Source organism: Mytilus californianus, unplaced genomic scaffold, assembly GCF_021869535.1.
Source record: "Mytilus californianus isolate M0D057914Y unplaced genomic scaffold, xbMytCali1.0.p SCAF_11, whole genome shotgun sequence".
NCBI lineage: Eukaryota > Metazoa > Mollusca > Bivalvia > Mytilida > Mytilidae > Mytilus > Mytilus californianus.
The window spans coordinates 15,974,812-15,995,802 of NW_026262593.1; the positions used below are offsets into that span (position 1 = coordinate 15,974,812).

General features: G+C 31.9%; 1 protein-coding gene across 3 annotated transcripts in view; it reads left to right on the plus strand.

Annotated features, from left to right (window-relative positions):
• LOC127719658 (agrin-like) overlaps positions 1-20,991 on the plus strand; it is a 178,340-nt gene that overhangs the window by 107,885 nt on the left and 49,464 nt on the right. For 2 of the 3 annotated variants that reach the window (XM_052225884.1, XM_052225886.1), the window contains 8 exons: positions 2,169-2,384; positions 5,841-5,950; positions 6,581-6,683; positions 8,780-8,871; positions 9,977-10,112; positions 14,614-14,811; positions 19,131-19,307; positions 19,800-19,932. In XM_052225884.1, coding sequence (XP_052081844.1) covers positions 2,169-2,384; positions 5,841-5,950; positions 6,581-6,683; positions 8,780-8,871; positions 9,977-10,112; positions 14,614-14,811; positions 19,131-19,307; positions 19,800-19,932 — 1,165 coding nt within the window. The remainder of the gene's footprint in view (positions 1-2,168; positions 2,385-5,840; positions 5,951-6,580; positions 6,684-8,779; positions 8,872-9,976; positions 10,113-14,613; positions 14,812-19,130; positions 19,308-19,799; positions 19,933-20,991) is intronic. The other variant, XM_052225885.1, reaches the window with a different exon arrangement.

Below are 20,991 nucleotides of genomic sequence, written 5' to 3' on the forward strand. Positions count from 1 at the left end.
AGTTGTTCAAAAGGTTTTTTTTTCCAAGATTTTCAGGCTCTTGATTCTGAATTGTTATTCAAAAAGAAATTAACTGAGGGAATATTTTTGTGATAGAATTGTTTTTATCGAAATTAGAGAAAATAAACCCCTTGCAAACATTTCCCATGTAACAATATTTGAAAAGTTTACTATAGTCTTTGTGAGTTATGTCTATTTATAAAATGGATTTACAATCTAGAATGATCTCATATCTGTTTTACCATTTTTGCCTCACATTTTATTTTTATCTTGAGGTTGGGGTTTTGATATGATAAAAAATTTGAGATAGATTTGGGATAAATGTAAATGAGAAAAAACCTAAAAGAAAAAGCCACGGTCACTCTGTGGTCTTACAATAAATACTCCTGTAGACATTCAATAGTATTTAGAGAGTTTGTTTACTTAACCAAGTCAGTTATTTACTCCCACATCTTTTTATTAGGGTTGGACAAGAATCTACATTTTAGTCAACTCTGTCAAACTTTATTTACAGCACTCAACTGTTGACTAATGTTCTTGCAATTAATGTCGGGATGTGTAAAATTTTTCAAGAGATATTATAGACTAAATTAGGAATTAAACTGAAATTTCACTTGTATACTGATATATCCATGTCTTAAATTGTTTAGATAGTTGAAATAAAACAAATTGATCTCTTGCAGATAATATCGTATATTGTACTAGTTGGCAGTTACAAACAATATGTAAACAATCTAGCAATTTTCTTCAAATTCCAGCACAATTAATTTTAATATGAATCCTAGAGATGTTAGGTATACATCAATAACCCAGCAATCTAACAACACAAACAGACAACAACTATTTAAGGGATCAACATATGGTCTTTATGTAACAACAGGCAAATGTCAATTAATACAATGTTAATGTAACAACAGGCTAATGTCAATACAGTGTTAATGTAACAACAGGCTAATGTCAATACAGTGTTAATGTAACAACAGGCTAATGTCAATACAGTGTTAATGTAACAACAGGCTAATGTCAATACAGTGTTAATGTAACAATAGGCTTAATGTGAATACAGTGTTAAGCTCTAAATCAATCTTATTATAGAAAATTTGTGAATGTGTTTAATAGATATTATTAAGATCTGCCATCAACAGTTGTGATACAATGATCCAGAGTTCATTAGATTTTCTGTTTACTTATGTAACCAGATTTTACTGAACAGACTTTCACAATAAATCCTTGGAGGTATATATTTTAAAAAGGAAATGGTAAACAGCTGTTAAAACATAAATACCTCTACAATAAATATCATGTTTAGCTGTTTATACATAAATATCTCCACAACAAAGATAATGCTTAGCTGTTAATACATGAATACCTATACAACAAAGATAATGCTTAGCTGTAAATACATGAATACCTGTACAACAAAGATAATGCTTAGCTGTTAATACATAAATACCTGTACAACAAAGATCATGTTTAGCTATTAATACATAAATACCTCTACAACAAAGATCATATCTAGCTATTAATACATAAATACCTGTACAACAAAGATAATGTTTAGCTATTAATACATATATACCTATTCAACAAAGATCACATCTAGATGTTAACACATAGATATTTCTACAACAAAGATCATGTTTAGCTGTTAATACATAAATACCTTTATAACATAGATCATAAATAGTTGTTAATATACATAAATACCTCTACAACAAAGAGCATGTTAAGCTGTTAATACATACATACCTCTATAACATAGATCATGTTTAGCTGTTAACACATATTTATCTGTACAACAAAGATTTTGTTCAGCTGTATTAAAATATAAATATCTCAACAACAAAAACGGTGTTCAACTGTTAACATATAAATATTTCTACAACAAGAGATAAATACGTTTGAAGGAAAATTGATGAAATTTAATTTAAGTTTGATATAATCAAATACTGTTCAAAAGTAGGCCTTACATGTGTAAAACTAATAATATGTTACAAAGCAAATGTATTGAAATGTATATTTAGTTATTGTTTCAAAATTAATCTTTTTTCTGCTTTTATACTGGAAAAATTTTTGCATAATTACCAGAGTATTGATATCTTTTCACATTTTCTTCTAAAGATAAATGATTTGTCTATTATAATAAATGTATGTTACCCACTTTGCAGAGGACAATCCTTGTAAACTGATCAAATGTGACTATGGGGAAGTCTGTAGGATAGACCATGAGGGCAAAGGTCATTGTGAATGTCCGCCATCTTGTCAGCTGGTCATCAATAAAGTTTGTGGTACTGACGATGTGACCTACGATAACGAGTGTGAACTACGGAGAAGAGCTTGCCAGAATAAAACTGTGGTTGATATAAAGCATTTAGGAGCATGTGGTAAAGGGAAATAATTCTGTTTACATTAGAACTTACGGTGGATGTATTATTGTTCCTGGGGTACCAATATTTGTTGATTTCCTGGCTTGTATACACTCTTTGCAAAACCATAAAATCAAATATCCAGGAACAAACAATTTTTCTTCAATCCATGAAAATTGGTCCCCACGAAAATAATTAATCCACAGTAAGCTATATAGTAATACATTAACTTGGAACTGAATCAGCCATTTTTATCTTAATCAATTCAATCAAGAAATTTTGAAATAAATGCAATCATTCTATCAAATTAAATTAAAATTTGCACTGCAATAAATTTTGTTCTGTTCAAAAACTTATTAAGCAGTCAGTAAAGATCTGTTTTTTTAGAGTATCCAATAGTTGCAGTGCTTTTCCCTATGCTGCAATTCACAGTTTCAGAGACATATGCATTCTGGGTGATAAAGCATACATCAAAACACATTGATTGGTTAACAACATTTTAAATAATTAAACATCAACCAATTGTATAACTAAACATACAACAGATACAGATAAGTCTGCTTAATATCTTGAATTAAATCCATAAATTGCCAATGAAGGTTATACACCAACAACAAAAGAGATGATTTCAAATTTTCCATTGGTTAACTTTTCATTTCTCTGTTGCAATATGTCAGTAGTGCAAATTGCAAATATAGTTTCCAGTTGATACGTTATTCCAGGGCTTTCTTATAATCCTATTATGATATCCATGGTGGAGGATTGTTGCCTATAAGGAAGCACAACATAAAACCAAGGGTTCTAAGCAGTAAAGTAGAAGTCATCCCTTTAAAAGTTTTACAGACCCCATAATGATTAGGTTTACTGTTGTACAATATCTGACTAAGCAATCTATGTCACAGATGACAAAGCTTATTTTCAACTTGTAGCCACATTCCTGTGCTAAATCTTTTCCTAAATTGTGACCAAATGTTACTTATCACAATTTATTTTGCAAAATTCTGTCTTTTAAAGCTCTCACAAATAAATTCTATATTTTCCAACTTTGCCTGTCATTCCCTCTGTCAATTACCAAATGGTTCTATTATTCTATTATTCCACTGTACGTCACACCTATTTGTATGTACCTACCATTTTTTGAAGGGTGTTCCTTATAATTTTTTATTTTTAATGATTCAATTCAATTGAATTTGTTATGTACTGAAATTGAAAATACTATTCAGGAAATGTTATATTAATGTAAAATAATAAAAGTTAAGAGAATGAATCTTACTATTTTTTTACACCAGAGAAAACAGTGTGAGGATTTGTATAAACTTTTCAGTCCACAAGTAAAATAAATAATAAGACATGACATTTGTTATACCTATAATAAGACTTCTATCTTCTGTTATACCTATAATAAGACTATCTTCTGTTCCAGGTGGAGAACATTGTAAGACATGACTACTGTTATACCTATGATAAGACTAAGACTTCTATCTTCTGTTCCAGGTGGAGAACATTGTAAGACATGACTACTGTTATACCTATAATAAGACTAAGACTTCTATCTTCTGTTCCAGACGGAGAACATTGTAAGACATGACTACTGTTATACCTATAATAAGACTAAGACTTCTGTTATACCTATAATAAGACTAAGACTTCTATCTTCTGTTCCAGGTGGAGAACATTGTAAGACATGATTTCTGTTATACCTATAATAAGACTAAGACTTCTATCTTCTGTTCCAGGTGGAGAACATTGTAAGACATGATTTCTGTTATACCTATAATAAGACTAAGACTTCTGTCTTCTGTTCCAGGTGGAGAACATTGTAAGACATGATTTCTGTTATACCTATAATAAGACTAAGACTTCTATCTTCTGTTCCAGGTGGAGAACATTGTAAGACATGACTTCTGTTATACCTATAATAAGACTAAGACTTCTATCTTCTGTTCCAGGTGGAGAACATTGTAAGACATGACTTCTGTTATACCTATAATAAGACTAAGACTTCTATCTTCTGTTCCAGGTGGAGAACATTGTAAGACATGACTTCTGTTATACCTATAATAAGACTGAGACTTTTATCTTCTGTTTCAGGTGGAGAACATTGTAAGACATGACTTCTGTTATACCTATAATAAGACTAAGACTTCTATCTTATGTTCCAGGTGGAGAACATTGTAAGACATGACTTCTGTTATACCTATAATAAGACTAAGACTTCTATCTTCTGTTCCAGACGGAGAACATTGTAAGACATGACATCTGTTATACCTATAATAAGACTAAGACTTCTATCTTCTGTTTCAGGTGGAGAACATTGTAAGACATGACTAATGTTATACCTATAATAAGACTAAGACTTCTATCTTCTGTTCCAGACGGAGAACATTGTAAGACATGACTTCTGTTATACCTATAATAAGACTAAGACTTCTATCTTCTGTTTCAGGTGGAGAACATTGTAAGACATGACTAATGTTATACCTATAATAAGACTAAGACTTCTATCTTCTGTTCCAGGTGGAGAACATTGTAAGACATGATTTCTGTTATACCTATAATAAGACTAAGACTTCTATCTTCTGTTCCAGACGGAGAACATTGTAAGACATGACTACTGTTATACCTATAATAAGACTAAGACTTCTATCTTCTGTTTCAGGTGGAGAACATTGTAAGACATGACTAATGTTATACCTATAATAAGACTAAGACTTCTATCTTCTGTTCCAGGTGGAGAACATTGTAAGACATGACTTCTGTTATACCTATAATAAGACTAAGACTTCTATCTTATGTTCCAGGCGGAGAATATTGTAAGACATGACTACTGTTATACCTATAATAAGACTAAGACTTCTATCTTATGTTCCAGGTGGAGAACATTGTAAGACATGACTACTGTTATACCTATAATAAGACTAAGACTTCTATCTTCTGTTCCAGGTGGAGAACATTGTAAGACATGACTTCTGTTATACCTATAATAAGACTAAGACTTCACTTCTGTTATACCTATAATAAGACTAAGACTTCTATCTTCTGTTCCAGGTGGAGAACATTGTAAGACATGACTTCTGTTATACCTATAATAAGACTAAGACTTCTATCTTCTGTTCCAGGTGGAGAACATTGTAAGACATGACTTCTGTTATACCTATAATAAGACTAAGACTTCTATCTTCTGTTCCAGGTGGAGAACATTGTAAGACATGACATCTGTTATACCTATAATAAGACTGAGACTTTTATCTTCTGTTCCAGGTGGAGAACATTGTAAGACATGACTACTGTTATACCTATAATAAGACTAAGACTTCTGTCTTCTGTTTCAGGTGGAGAACATTGTAAGACATGACTTCTGTTATACCTATAATAAGACTGAGTCTTTTATCTTCTGTTCCAGGTGGAGAACATTGTAAGACATGACTTCTGTTATACCTATAATAAGACTAAGACTTCTATCTTCTGTTCCAGGTGGAGAACATTGTAAGACACGATGTGGGCATGGTGCAAGATGTGTAAAACAAAATGGTGTCGAAACATGTGTATGTCCACATAAATGCCAGGATGGATATTTTGAACCAGTCAGTATTGTCAAAATGTTTTTTATTATGCATACACTTCCTGGAAGGTCTTTAAGCTCACCTTTCCTTAGAAGCTAGTGTGAACTTTTTTCAATCATTTGGTTTCCTCATTTGTCCATTAACTTTGTACATTTTCATTATTGTCTCGCCTTGGTAGAGTAAAAAAACAGGACATATAAATGCTGTTTTCGGCTGCGGTGTCAACAATGTCTTAGTTTGTGATTAGGTCAGTTTATGGTGAACCATTGGTGGTGGGTCAATGATATTTGGTATGCAGTTGTATTAGCATTGGCACATCTCAGTTCCATGGAGATTATTTTGCCTTGTACCTTCAGTCATGGATCATTGACTTTGAATATTTTGCATAACTTATATGTTAAAGTATTGCTATTTTAATTTCAACATTTGCATTTTACTATCAAAACAACAAAAAGGCAAGACATATCTCTGTGTTAACTCTCGTTTTCCCTCTGAAATTAAAGGACCAATCTGTGATTGGGTAGCTAACTAACTTCACTACTGCCAAATCATCCTTTGATTAACAGAAAAACAAAACCAGTGATGTATGTAATATTAAAATATTAAAATCTGTATGGAGGATTGATTTAATATATCTTTCTATTTTCACAGGTATGTGGTAGTGATGGGAAGACATACAAGAATTTCTGTAGACTCCAGGAATACAATTGTCATCAGAAAACTAATATCATCAAGGAACATGATGGACTTTGTAGTAAGTCAAAGAATTAAATCTAGTATAGCAATAGACTTCAGTTCAGTTCAAGGTGGGAGATTTCCTATTTCTAGACAAATTTTTAGTTTAACAGCAGTTTAGAAATTTGTTTACAAACTTTAAATATGAATCCCCGTACATGGTAACCTTTTCTCACCTGATATGCAGTGAGTGCTATACATTTTATATTGATGCTATAACTTCATCTGTGTGCCAAAACAGTTTTATAAAAAAAAATGAGAAAACAATTACAGACTATTCATTTTCATTCGCCTTTTGTCTAGCCTGCGACATTTATGTAGCGAAATTGAGACATAGCAATGCTAGATTTTGCCGTCAGCATCGGTGGCTTCAACATTTAGGTTCAGTCTGTGGTTAAAAATTTTTTAGACAGCAATAACTTTGTCAAACCTTCATGGAGTTTTAGGAAATTGGGACAGAAGCTTGTTAATGAACAAAATACAGTATCCAGAGCAAAATTTTGAAAATATTTATTTTCATTTTCACGTTTTTTACTGATAAATGGACTTAGTTTTTTTTTACAGTTAACAAGTAGATACAGTCTGGGGTTAAAGTTTGTTACACATGAAGTACTTTGTCAAACCTTCATAGAATTTTATGAAGCTTTGACAAAAGCTTTTTAACCAGATTTCCGAAATTTTAATATGTTGTTACTGATGACAAAATGGAGGTCAAGTTCAATATTGATGATTGTCACTGTTACCGTTCAGCAGTTATGGTCCTTGTGCTATTGAAAAATGCCAGGACACAAATAACATGACTTAGTAGTTTCTGAGAAAAGTTAAAAAATCCGGTTTACTGTCACTCTGACAGCCTCTTGTTTATGATTAAGAGATAATGTCTGAAGCAATTTTTTGAAAATGTATTTTTATTATTAGTATTTCTCTGTTTTTTTACAGTTAACATTTACAGACAGTCTGGGATTACATTTTTTTGACATGATAAATTTGTAAAGCATCATGGATTGTTAAGAAACTTGAACAGAAAACTGAAAAATAGAATCTAAAGAAAATTTTTTTTTTTTTTTTTATTCTGTATTTTACTGATAAATGGATTCACTTTTTAAGTGAACATTACACTTTTACACTGACAGCAGCAATCATAGGCAAGACATTAATACAATACATTTTACATATCCCTTTGCTTTAATAATGGACTTGGGATAACTTATACTTCATACTATAATAGATTTGTGATATTATGTTCACTTTGATACTGATTGCAGTTTAAGTCTTCTAATGACACAACTATCCACTAGAGCACTAAAGACCTGGATGTTGGCAAATATAGGTCACCGTACAGCCTTCAATAATGAGCAAAACCCATACCCTATAGTCAGCTATAAAAGGCCTCAACATGACACAATGTGAAACAATTCACACACAAAAAAAAAATGTCCTGATTTATGGTTATACTTGGATGGCTTGGGATGTCAATTCAAAGCAATAAAAGTGAACACTTATATGGTTATGGTTGTAGATTAAAGGCAATAAAGTAAACACTTAATTATACCACCGCTTTAAAAAAGTGGGGGTATACTGATTTACCTCTGTCTGTCCATCCATCCATCCATCTGTCAGACTGTCAGTCCGTCAGTCCGTCCATCCGTCCTGTGAAAATTTTTCGCCACATCTTTCTCAGGAACTACAATACAAGGATTTCTGAAATTTGGTTTCAGGGTTTATATAAGTCAGCTATACCGTGTGATGCGTTTTCAGATTGATCACTCAACAACTTCCTATTTACCGAACACTTACATCATTTTACACAACACATCCAAGTTGAAAATTTTCGTCACATTTTTCTCAGGAACTACATTACAAGGATTTCTGAAATTTGGTTTCAGTGTTTATATAAGTCAGCTATACGGTGTGATGCGTTTTCAGATTCATCACTTAACAACTTCCTGTTTACCGTCAAATATTGGGTTGGGGATATCATCAGTGAGCAGTAGCTCGCAGTTTCACTTGTTAGTTTTGGTTCTAAATACAAGGCATTTGTTTTTATTTGAACCAACATAAATAAGGTAACATAAACAAGTCTAAATATTATCAAGATTTACAAAACTTTTTCAGATGGCTGTGGTAAACAAGAAACATGTGAACATTACTCCTTTTGTTATCGTTCTGGTAACAGTGCTAAATGTGTCTGTCCAACGTGTGAAGAGGTAGGTATATATATTTATACCCCACACAACAAAGTCCCTTAGGTTATACCGGGTAATGTTTTTTTACCTGTCTGTCAGTTCGTCCGCTTGTTCGTCTGTCCATCCATCTGTCAGTCAGTCCTGTTCTTGTCATCACAATTCTTTTGAAACCACACAAAAGAATTTCATGAAACTTTGAAGATAATAAGGACATACTATGTAGATGTGCATATTCACAGGAAATTATGATTCCATTTTTTTCTAGGCATAAGGTCCTTTGAAATTTTGGCCTAAATATACTACTGCAACAGCTTGTCATCACAACTTCTGAAACCACACAATAATTTCATGAAACTATATAGTTAATGATGACATAATATGTAGATGTGCATATCCAGAAGATATTTTTATCAGTTGACTTTTGTAGGAGTTATGAGTCTTTGAACTTAGGAATCTGGTGATATTGTGTTTGTCCGGTGACAATGTGTGGGTGTGGGGTATATGAGAATGCTCACAAAGGTTCTTAAGTTTTATGTTAGATGTGTATGTTTAAAGTATAAAGGGGGTAGCTATTTAATGCTACAACTCTTTTGATTGTTTTAGTAATGATGCTATATCAGTCTGTCCAACGTGTGAAAGGGTTTTCTTCCTTTTTAGAGCACTGGAATCCGCCATTTTATATTTGTCTGCTCGCACGAACGATAACTTTACCACTTGAAAACACTAAAATAATTAAATTCAATCCCAGCCAAGTGCAATGTCACAATCGGATTTTTTTTTCGAAACCTCATTTAAAAGGTAACCTCTCTTGAGCAGTCACTTTTGACACTTCCCATGAGTAACTGCTTAATACAGGTTTGGCTGTATAACATTTCACCCTCTGATCTCTCTGATAGTATTGCCAAATGTGATTGTCCAAAGAGTGAAGACTGTTATTATAACAGCACTAGTTATTTTAAGAGTGATGGAAAGGTTTTAAATAATTAAGATTATACAAAACTCTCAAATACTTGAATTTGTTCTTAAATTTCTTCTTTACATTTATACATCACGACATTCATATCAGATTATGAAATAATAATCAATTGGTAGATATTCATAGAGAGAATTTTATTGTGTTTTGCAGAATACAGTTGCCAAGGTTTGTGGATCAGATGGAAGGACTTATGAGAACGAGTGTAAATTACGTAAAACTTCCTGTATGAACTCTACATTTATAACAGTGGCATCTGATGGAGAATGTGTGAAGGATCCTTACAATGGTATGTATGTCACGGAATAGAAGTTCCTTCATAATATAAGTTTCAAATGGAAACAATATTCTGGAATATTATTTCCACTGGAATAAATATTACAGTAAATGTTCCTAATGGAATAAATGGTATAGAGTATTTGTTCCAATAGGAACAGATATTATGACATTGTTTATAACAAAGTTTCCAGTGGAACTTCTGTTAGGCGGAACAAATATACGTTGACATGTATAGGGTCAATTCAATAATATGTCTAGGATCCTTACAATGGTATGTATAGTGTCAATTCAATAATATGTGTAGGATCCTTACAATGGTATGTATAGTGTCAATTCAATAATATGTGTAGGATCCCTACAATGGTATGTATAGTGTCAATTCATTAAGTGCAGGATCCTTACAATGGTATGTATAGTGTAAATTCAATAATATGTGTAGGATCCCTACAGGTATAAAACCACTAATTCATAGCCCCATTGCTTTCTATGTTAAATTCTGCAATTTCAAGCATAAATGGCTACTTTATCTTAATTTCAAATAAAGTGGCAGTTATTTCATGTCTAAACTGTACCTTATGCTGACTTGTCCTGAAAAAATCAACATACCTTTAATTGCATATTAGAGCGTACTGGTTCCCGGAAGTTTGATAGTACAAAAACAGGAACTTCTGATCTGAACAACAGGCCAAATGAGCCCTCCTATTAAAATTTCCTATACTTCTTTATTATTCAAATAAAACTTTCAACAAGGGTTCTACAGTGACCCCAAGTCCCCAACCTTTCATTTGATACTAAAACTACCCAAATATTTCCACTATTGACAAAGATGCAGCTATGCGTAGGAACTATTTTGCTTAAAATATGTACTACTTTCTTGTATGTTCTTTCCGACCGGGCCTGAATTAGTGGTTCTATACCTATAACAGCACCAACTTTGTTATATTGACTTCTGCTTGACTTTATTTCCTTCTATGATCTATTTTTAGCATAGAAAAACACATAAAGCTTTTGTCAAAACACTATATCACTGAATTCAAGCTCAAATTGGACTGGTATTAACATATGCGTTAAACAAAGAAAACTACATATGTATACTAATAGTGACAGATATGACACTTTTTCAATTTTTACCAGTTCTGATTTGTTAATATCTACTCAAATAACAGTATTCTTACCTATATGTCTTATTTTTATCAGAGATTCTTCCTTGAATATAAATACAGTGGTCCAAACATAAAATATAATTGATAATTTTGTCCCCCCTTTTTTCTACATGTTGGAAAAGGAGAGTGATTTGGTAAAAAAAACCATACTTTTATGTATAAACATGGATCAACAAGAGCAATTTATGTATCTCCAAGCTAGACAACTTGCTAAAATGGTCATAAAATGCATTTCAAGTGAGATTTTGGAATTCCTATATAAGTATACACCAATAATCCTTGAAATAAATAATTCACCAAGAAACACAATAAAACATGAACACTCACTAGATAATATGACCAAAAACAATATTTATACTATAAACTAGTCATAATATACAAGTTTCATTGGTTTCAGTGTTAGATAATCCAAAAATTTAAATTTCAGGTAAAATCTTAACTGTGTGTATGCTAAATGACCAAAAAAGGCTAAAATACCTTCTTGTAGTAATTTGAGGGCTGTAATTTGACACTAAAATAATTGTTACATAAAAAAAATAATGTAACATGATTTCTGACAACAAATGTGACCAATTTTCACTGTAAAGGGTATGATTTCTAAAAATAGAATTTCACATGCCTGTCAGTAATAGGTATAAAACCACTAATTCATAGCCCCGTTGTTTTCTATGTTAAATTCTGCAATTTCAAGCATAAATGGCTACTTTATCTTAATTTCAAATAAAGTGGCAGTTATTTCATGTCTAAACTGTACCTTATGCTGACTTGTCCTGAAAAAATCAACATACCTTTAATTGCATATTAGAGCGTACTGGTTCCCGGAAGTTTGATAGTACAAAAACAGGAACTTCTGATCTGAACAACAGGCCAAATGAGCCCTCCTATTAAAATTTCCTATACTTCTTTATTATTCAAATAAAACTTTCAACAAGGGTTCTACAGTGACCCCAAGTCCCCAACCTTTCATTTGATACTAAAACTACCCAAATATTTCCACTATTGACAAAGATGCAGCTATGCGTAGGAACTATTTTGCTTAAAATATGTACTACTTTCTTGTATGTTCTTTCCGACCGGGCCTGAATTAGTGGTTCTATACCTACAATGGTATGTATAGTGTCAATTCATTATGTGTAGGATCCTTACAATGGTATGTATAGTGTCAATTCAATAATATGTGTAGGATCCTTACAATGGTATGTATAGTGTCAATTCAGTAATATGTGTAGGATCCTTACAATGGTATGTATAGTGTCAATTCATTATTTGTAGGATCCTTACAATGGTATGTATAGTGTCAATTCATTATGTGTAGGATCCTTACAATGGTATGTATAGTGTCAATTCATTATGTGTAGGATCCTTACAATGGTATGTATAGTGTCAATTCATTATGTGTAGGATCCTTACAATGGTATGTATAGTGTCAATTCAATAATATGTGTAGGATCCCTACAATGGTATGTATAGTGTCAATTCAATAATATGTGCAGGATCCTTACAATGGTATGTATAGTGTCAATTCAATAATATGTGTAGGATCCTTACAATGGTATGTATAGTGTCAATTCAATAATATGTGTAGGATCCTTACAATGGTATGTATAGTGTCAATTCAATAATATGTGTAGGATCCCTACAATGGTATGTATAGTGTCAATTCAATAATATGTGTAGGATCCTTACAATGGTATGTATAGTGTCAATTCAATAATATGTGTAGGATCCCTACAATGGTATGTATAGTGTCAATTCATTAAGTGCAGGATCCTTACAATGGTATGTATAGTGTCAATTCAATAATATGTGTAGGATCCTTAGAATGGTATGTATAGTGTCAATTCAATAATATGTGTAGGATCCTTACAATGGTATGTATAGTGTCAATTCAATAATATGTGTAGGATCCTTACAATGGTATGTATAGTGTCAATTCATTATGTGTAGGATCCTTACAATGGTATGTATAGTGTCAATTCAATAATATGTGTAGGATCCTTACAATGGTATGTATATATAGTGTCAATTCAATAATATGTGTAGGATCCCTACAATGGTATGTATAGTGTCAATTCATTATGTGTAGGATCCTTACAATGGTATGTATAGTGTCAATTCAATAATATGTGTAGGATACTTACAATGGCATCTACAGTGTCAATTCATTGAAGTGTAGGGTCCTCGGTGGCTGAATGGTCTTTGTAGTTAATCTACAGTGATCAATAGCCTGTCAACCCTGAAGTTGTGAGTTTTTACCAAAATTGTTGCAAGGTGCATCTGACTATGATCTTTAGATTGACTAGTATTGCCAGTTTTACTGCCGAATCTTGTTGTTTTCTCCCGGTACTCAGGTTTTTCCCACCAATAAAAACAATAAAAAAGAGTGGTGAAAGTAGTGTAAAACAACAATTAATCATTCATAATTATGAAAGGTGTTAATTTTAAGTACAAAATTATAAAAAGAAAAGGAGGAACTGGACTCAAAATAGGCCTGTAGCTTCATTAGAAATAAATATAAATTTCATGATTTTTCTCAGACATTAATATTACTTACACCAGTATACATAATTTTTGATTTTGATGAAATTTGGTATGCATTTAGAACTTGTTCAACTGAGTCTGAATATCAAAATAATGATATATATATATAGCTTTTTTAATTCAATAGGAACAAAAATTAACAATTTGGGAAATAGGTCTATAAATGTATAGAATGTACATAAAAAGCATAGGAAAATATGGGTTTGATACTGATATTAAATTCTTATTGGTATTGTAGTGATGTATAGAGAATTAATGGCTTTTTCAATATCACTCCCCTATCAACCGCAGTCACTAATATTATCCCAAGAGCTCTGCTCAAGGTTTATATTGGTTGATGGTTGATACGAAGTGTGATGTTGAAAAAGCCATATCATATACACTTTATCATATACCCCAAGTAGATATTTTTCATGTCACATGACATACAGATTAGGGGTTTGATAAAGCCTTTGTAACTGTGACTGATATTGATGTCATCATGGATTGCTGATACAGCATGACGGTTTGCCATTGGTTGTATTACCCATACAATTTCCTTCTTTTTATAAGTTATCACACATTTGATACTACTGTGGATTCATTATTATTCATTGGATACCAATTTTCGTGGATTTCGTGGTTACCGGGGAACCACGAACTTAAATGTCCAACGAATAAGAATTTTTTTGTTTTTTGGAATTTATGCACACTTTTGAAAAACCATGAAATCAAATATCCACGAAAATGCAAGTTTTCCTGAATCAACGAAAATTGGTACCCACGAAAATAAATGAATCCACAGTAATATTGAATGTTATTTTGTAGCGATGTGTAGAAGAAGGAGGTGTAAGTTTGGAGAGATCTGTAGAAATGACCACTGTGTATGTCCTAGAAGCTGTCCACTACATGGAGATCCAATCTGTGGAAGTAATGGAAGGACATACAGAAACAAGTGTGAGATGATGAAGGAGGGGTGTAGACGGAGAGTAGATTTGACAATACAACATAATGGCAGATGTGAAGGTATATATTTAGAATACAATGTTTCATTAAGAATACAATGGGATGTAATTTAGTACCAAAATAGGGAAATGGGATTGCCGGCATTTAAAAACTAGGTTTTCTATTTCTAGCTAAAAAAAATTGGCACATGGGCCCCATTTTGTCTTTTGCAATCTATTATGTACTGCTTCAAAATGTTATATCACAATGGCAAGAAGAAATCAATGTTTTTTTGTATACATATGTATTGGCAAGAAAATTGTCTAGGTTTTTTTTATTACCAATAATTGAATGATTTCACAAATATTTAATCTCATTCAGCCTTCATTTATTAAAGGGACTTACTTAAAGGCAGATAAATTAAGTAACACTTTGGAAAAAAAACTAACTCTTTACTAAAGTTGTGCTATTTTTTTAGGAAAAGTATTGAAAAATGAAATTTTGTGTTTTTACATAAAAAAAAAATGCTTAAATATCTAGAAAAGTAAGTCATGGTCAGGTATATTTTGCTTTGCATATTTAGATAGATATAAGAAGATGTGGTATGAGTGCCAATGAGACAACTCTCCATCCAAGTCACAATTTATAAAAGTAAACCATTATAGGCCAAAGTACAGTCTTCAACACAGAGCCTTGACTCACACCGCACAGCCAGCTATAAAGGGCCCCAAAAATTACTAGTGTAAAATCATTCAAACAGGTTAAAACAGTCTAATCTATATAAAAAACGAGAAACACTTATGAACCACATCAACAAACGACAACTACTGAACATTAGGACAGGTGCAAACAATTGCAGTGGGTTTAAACGTTTTATTGGTACCAAACCTTCACCCTTATCTGAAACAATAGTGTAACATCACAACAAAGAAAGACACACTATAAAATATCAATTGAAATGGCTTAAAGACCAAACAGCCTATTCAGTTCTACCAGTGATTTTTCCTTAAAATTTTGTGTGAAGGTATTTCATGTTTTGAGGAACAAAATATGATAAAAAAAATTGGGGGTCACCGACTTAGTTTTGTCACTATAGCAACCTCAGTTTCGTGTTTTCCCGAATATTAACATGATATTTGCTTGTTATTTAAACTCTCAAAAAATACCATTATATCAAACCTACAAGCATAATTCTTGTCTCATGTTAAACAGTAGATTTGTGTCTATCAAATACAGGTTCAAGACTTTAAGACTCTTATTGTTTTGATCTTAAAAAATATGATTTATTTCATTCCCGCCAAAAATAAAACGCAAGACTGAAAAAGTTTCAAGTATTAAAAAATATCTACCAGTGATTTTTTCATAAAAATTTCAAGAAAGAAAGTGCCATGTGTACTCTTCAAAATAAAGCAAAAAAATGTATATGTCATCGACTTTCAAAAAAGTTATGATTAATTTTCATGTTTTTTTCTCGTTCGTTTTGAAGAAAAGAGTTGTCGTTCTTCAGAACATTGAATCTGACGTCATAGTACAAGTTTTCCTTGTTGGCGCACGGTTTGAAAAAAAATTGCAAATTGGACGTTTGAAACCCACATTTAAATTTTCAAGAATCAAGAATAACAACTATATTCACCTACTTTATTATCCGGTAATACAAGCGATCACATGTATGTATCAGTATCAGATCTCATGATGTTGTTGCCGCACAAAATTAACCTTCAGAAACACCATCCGTCGGAGTGAAAAATTGTTCGAAATAACCTTTTACGACGCTTTAGAAAGGAAAGTCTGTTTTTGTCCTCTCCATCTCATTAGCAAATTCATTGAAAATAAAAAGAGAAATGAAAGATGATTACTTACAGACTATTTGACTATATTAGACTAGATGTGTGGGTTTTTTTGTCACGTCAATTTCAGAACTTCGCCCTAGCGCACACTTTCGCTACTATTGACAGACGGACAGACATTAGCACGGACGGACTTCTTTATACCATTATGTGTCCCGACTAAAACGAGCGTATACAAATTATTCCATCTAGTTTGTGGATATATTATTTCTTCAAATATTTAAAATATAAGAAAATTAAAATTATAGGTATAATATATGAATTCAAGTTTTTGATTCTAAAACGTTTTACATCCATTTAACCTATCATAAAATACGACCCCCGTTATTACTACCTCACATGTTTTGAATAAACGAGACAGTAAATATAAAATACAAATAAGTTTTTAATTCAAAAATTGATTTAGAATCTAAGAAATAATTTTCCGTTGAAAACTATAAAGTATTTCTCAAAACAGGATGAAATATTATGAATCTAAATAGCTCACCTTGGAAATTAAAACAAAGACAAGGTTGTATGTATAGCCGGATTGCCGGCATTGAAATTCGAAATTTATTTTCAATCTTTCCGGTCATTGTAGCTTTTTGAAAGTGAGAAATTTTATGTTGGATCTTATTCTTGAAGCAATTGTTTTTGTCATAAGTTATAAAATTTACAACAAGTTTAGTTTTAAAAACCGTAAATTTTTATTTTAATTCACATTCACTCAGTATATTAATTTTCTTATATTTTTATCATTTCTCCTTGAGACAATTTGAAATGAAACAAAAGACAAAATACAATGTACCTTTATCATTTTTATTTTTACTATAAGATTTTGTCAATTAAGCAGTATGGATAAAATTTAACTTCATTGCAAGATCACCATTAATTTACGAGAATCTTAAAGAAATAAGTTAATCTCATCATGCATACGTTGCCAGTATATCGAAACTTCTAGAAAGTATTATTTATCGGCCTAACCTTCTGAAAACTCAGTTTTGAAAATCACATATTAAGTTAAAATTCTAAGCGTAAGTCATATAAATCTACCAGTGTAAAGTTACACGGGCGTACAAGATTTGTGCCGATTTAAAAAAAATTTCGATCTTTAATTTTCGCCGATTTGATTCTTTCATTAGCGCCTATTTTATTTTTTTTATCACTAGCCCCGATACTTTATTTGCTATACGAGTAAATACATGTACATGTAGTAAACCTAGAATGTATATTGCATGGTAATATATGGATATAAATAGTGTTCCCTTATGTTTAAGATAATTTTGGTCATACTGTTCGAGAACTTCGTTTTGACACGAGAAAGAAAAGATGGATTTCGTTATTGGCAAGTACAACAAGTATAGAAAAGATAAAATGACAAGAAAGAATTATATATCAGATGTGTGGCATATAAATTCTCGGCAAGATAATAATTCATTGTACTAGTATTACATTTTTATGGATTTTATTGTGGTGCTTTGAAATGCTGTAAATAGAATTTTACTCCGTGATTTTAGTGGATGTAAACAGAGTGCACAAATATCTTTTAAATTGACTTATCCTGCTTGAAATTCTACTCCCACCTCCCCTTTGTGAGCAGGGGACAACAGTTATATACATGTTATAATTGACAATTCATAACATATGTACAACTGGCTAACGGAAGAGGTTGATATGATAAATAAAAAAATAACTTTCACCTATAATATACCTGTACACAATCGGCGCAAATGAAAGACAAAATCGGCGTAAGTGAAAGAAAAAAAGTGAAATGCAGATCGGCGCAAATGCAAAAAGCCAAGTTCAAAATTTATATTTTTACTATTATTTTTTTTTTAACAGAGGTTACAGATAGTGTAGTATCTTTTGTGTCCATTTGTGTTTAATTTCCACTAGGTATCAGTGCGACGCTTAATTCCACTTTTCTTGGAAGACGTAGTTTTAAGCGTACACCATGTTGGAATCCGTGAAAAACGCGAAATAGGACGTTATAATTTGACGTTTTTTTTCATGGCTAGAAACAACGTCATAGAGCTTTTATGTCACTACCAAGTTGCGTTAGTCCATGCGCATCAACAATAGGCTGTTTGGTCTTTAAATCAATCAAAAGACATATTAACACAAGTGAACATACACTGAACGAATAAATTTGATCTATGACACAATGTAAATACAAAATCAATAAAATAAGGGATGAATAATCAAAGTAACAGTATTATACCACTATGAAATGTTAAACAATTTCAGAAAAACAACAATAACCTTAAACAAAAATCCGCCATTTACAATAATATAATACACAGGTAAATGAAAATAATTTTGTTGTTAGGTATACAGTATATCAAAATTGACTATGTGTCAAAATCTTACAAAAAAAATCAACGAGGGATCTTTTCTGTATTGTATGCCCTTAAAAGGACCTGTGACCTTTAAAAGTGTTTTGTGTGTGGATTACCTTTGTTTTCAAATTTGGGTAAAAGTGACCTAGTGACTTTAGGGAGTTCCCTCACTGGAGCCCCAGTTGTTGTAATGATGAAAACCTACAGCTACTGATTAATGCAACTATTATTTCAGAAACATGTGACCCAAGAATAAATTGTCCAGAGACAGTCAGAATGGTTTGTGCAAACAATGGCAAGACTTATATAAATGAATGTACAATGAAGAAGGAAGCTTGCAGACTTAATACCAATCTACAGATAGTAGATTTAGGTTCATGTGAAGATGAACATGAGGGCTCAACCTCTGGAGGTAATGTTAACCTGTATTAGGTTTAGAGCTCTCTATTTTGAGAAAAAGAAAAGATCCTTTGTAACAGTATGTGTTCAAAACATAAACTAACAGATGTGATATGGTTGTCATTGAGCCAACTATAAATCAAAGACCAGAAAGAATTTGAAAATGAAAATGTACACTTTTACAGGATTGGTCACTGTTAGGCATTCAACATAAGAGTGAAAATCCATATAATTTGTATTTAAAAAGCTATTTAAAGACCTTTGTTGAACCAAATTTGTATAGACTTTAATTTATTTCCATTTTGATCTTTATGGTAATATACTCCCCAAAAAATATGTTTTAACAAATCTTCTGAAACTTCATTTGCATGTGAATTTATAATTTAAGTTTCGAATCAACAGTTGCATGTTTATGTTTAGCATATACAATGTATTATTAAACCTGGCATGTTGATGTTGTTTTGATGTTGTAAATATAATTTTTATCATAAAAACAAAAACTCAGATGGAGGCTCTGGTGATGAGGAAGTTTTATTGATTTGTGAGGAAGATTTGAACTGTAGATTTGGTGGGAAATGTGTAGCAGACGGTCACATTGGTCATAGGTGTGATTGCAACAAGAACTGTAAAGCTGTCAGGTATGAAATATTGATTATTGCCATAAAAATAACTTGTTACAACGATTCATTCAGCTTCATGTATATAGCTTATTATTGTTTGAAGAACTTTTTAGCTCACCGGGGCCCCATGTGAGCTTATGCCATCACTTGGCGTCCGTCGTTGTCCGTCGTCGTAAACTATTTCAAGAATCTTCTCCTCTGAAACTACTGGGCCATATACCTTCAAGCTTTAACTGAATATTCCTTAGGGTAACTAGTTTATAAATTATATCCGAAGTTTTAATCCATCAACAAACATGGCCACCATGGCTAAAAATAGAACATAGGGGTCAAATGCAGTTTTTGGCTTATATCTCAAAAACTAAAGCATTTAGAGCAAATCTGACACGAGGTGAAAATGTTCAATAGGTCAAGATCTATCAGCCCTGAAATTTTCAGACGGACCGAACAAACCATTGTTGGGTTGCTGCCACTAAATTGGTAATTTTAAGGAAATTTTGCAGTTTTTGGTTATCTTGAATATTATTGAAGATAAAGATAAACTGTAAACAGCAAAAATGTTTAGCAAAGTAAGATCTACAAAAAAGTTAATAAGACCAAAATTGTCAATTGACCCCTTAAGGAGTTATTGCCCTTTAAAGACAATTTTAAACAATTTGTTCATTATGTTTGCTAACATTTAAAAATCTTCTCCTCTGAAACTACCGGGCCTAATACTTCTAAACTTCAACTGAATGTTCCTTAGGATAACTGGTTTATAAATTATATCCGTAGTTTTGATCCATTAACAAACATGGCCGTCATGGCTAAAAATAGAACATAGGGGTCAAATGCAGTTTTTGCAAATGCAATCTCAAAAACTGTAGCAGTTAGAGCTAAATTTACATGGTGTTAAAATGATGAATAAGTCAAAATATATCTGCTTTGGAATTTTCAGACCAATTAGACCACCCATTGATGGTTACTGTCCGAAATAGTTTATTTTTATGAAATTTTACTGTTTTTGGTTATTATCTTTAATATTATAATGGATAGAGAGAAAGTGTAAATAGCAAAATTGTTCAGCTAAGTAGGATC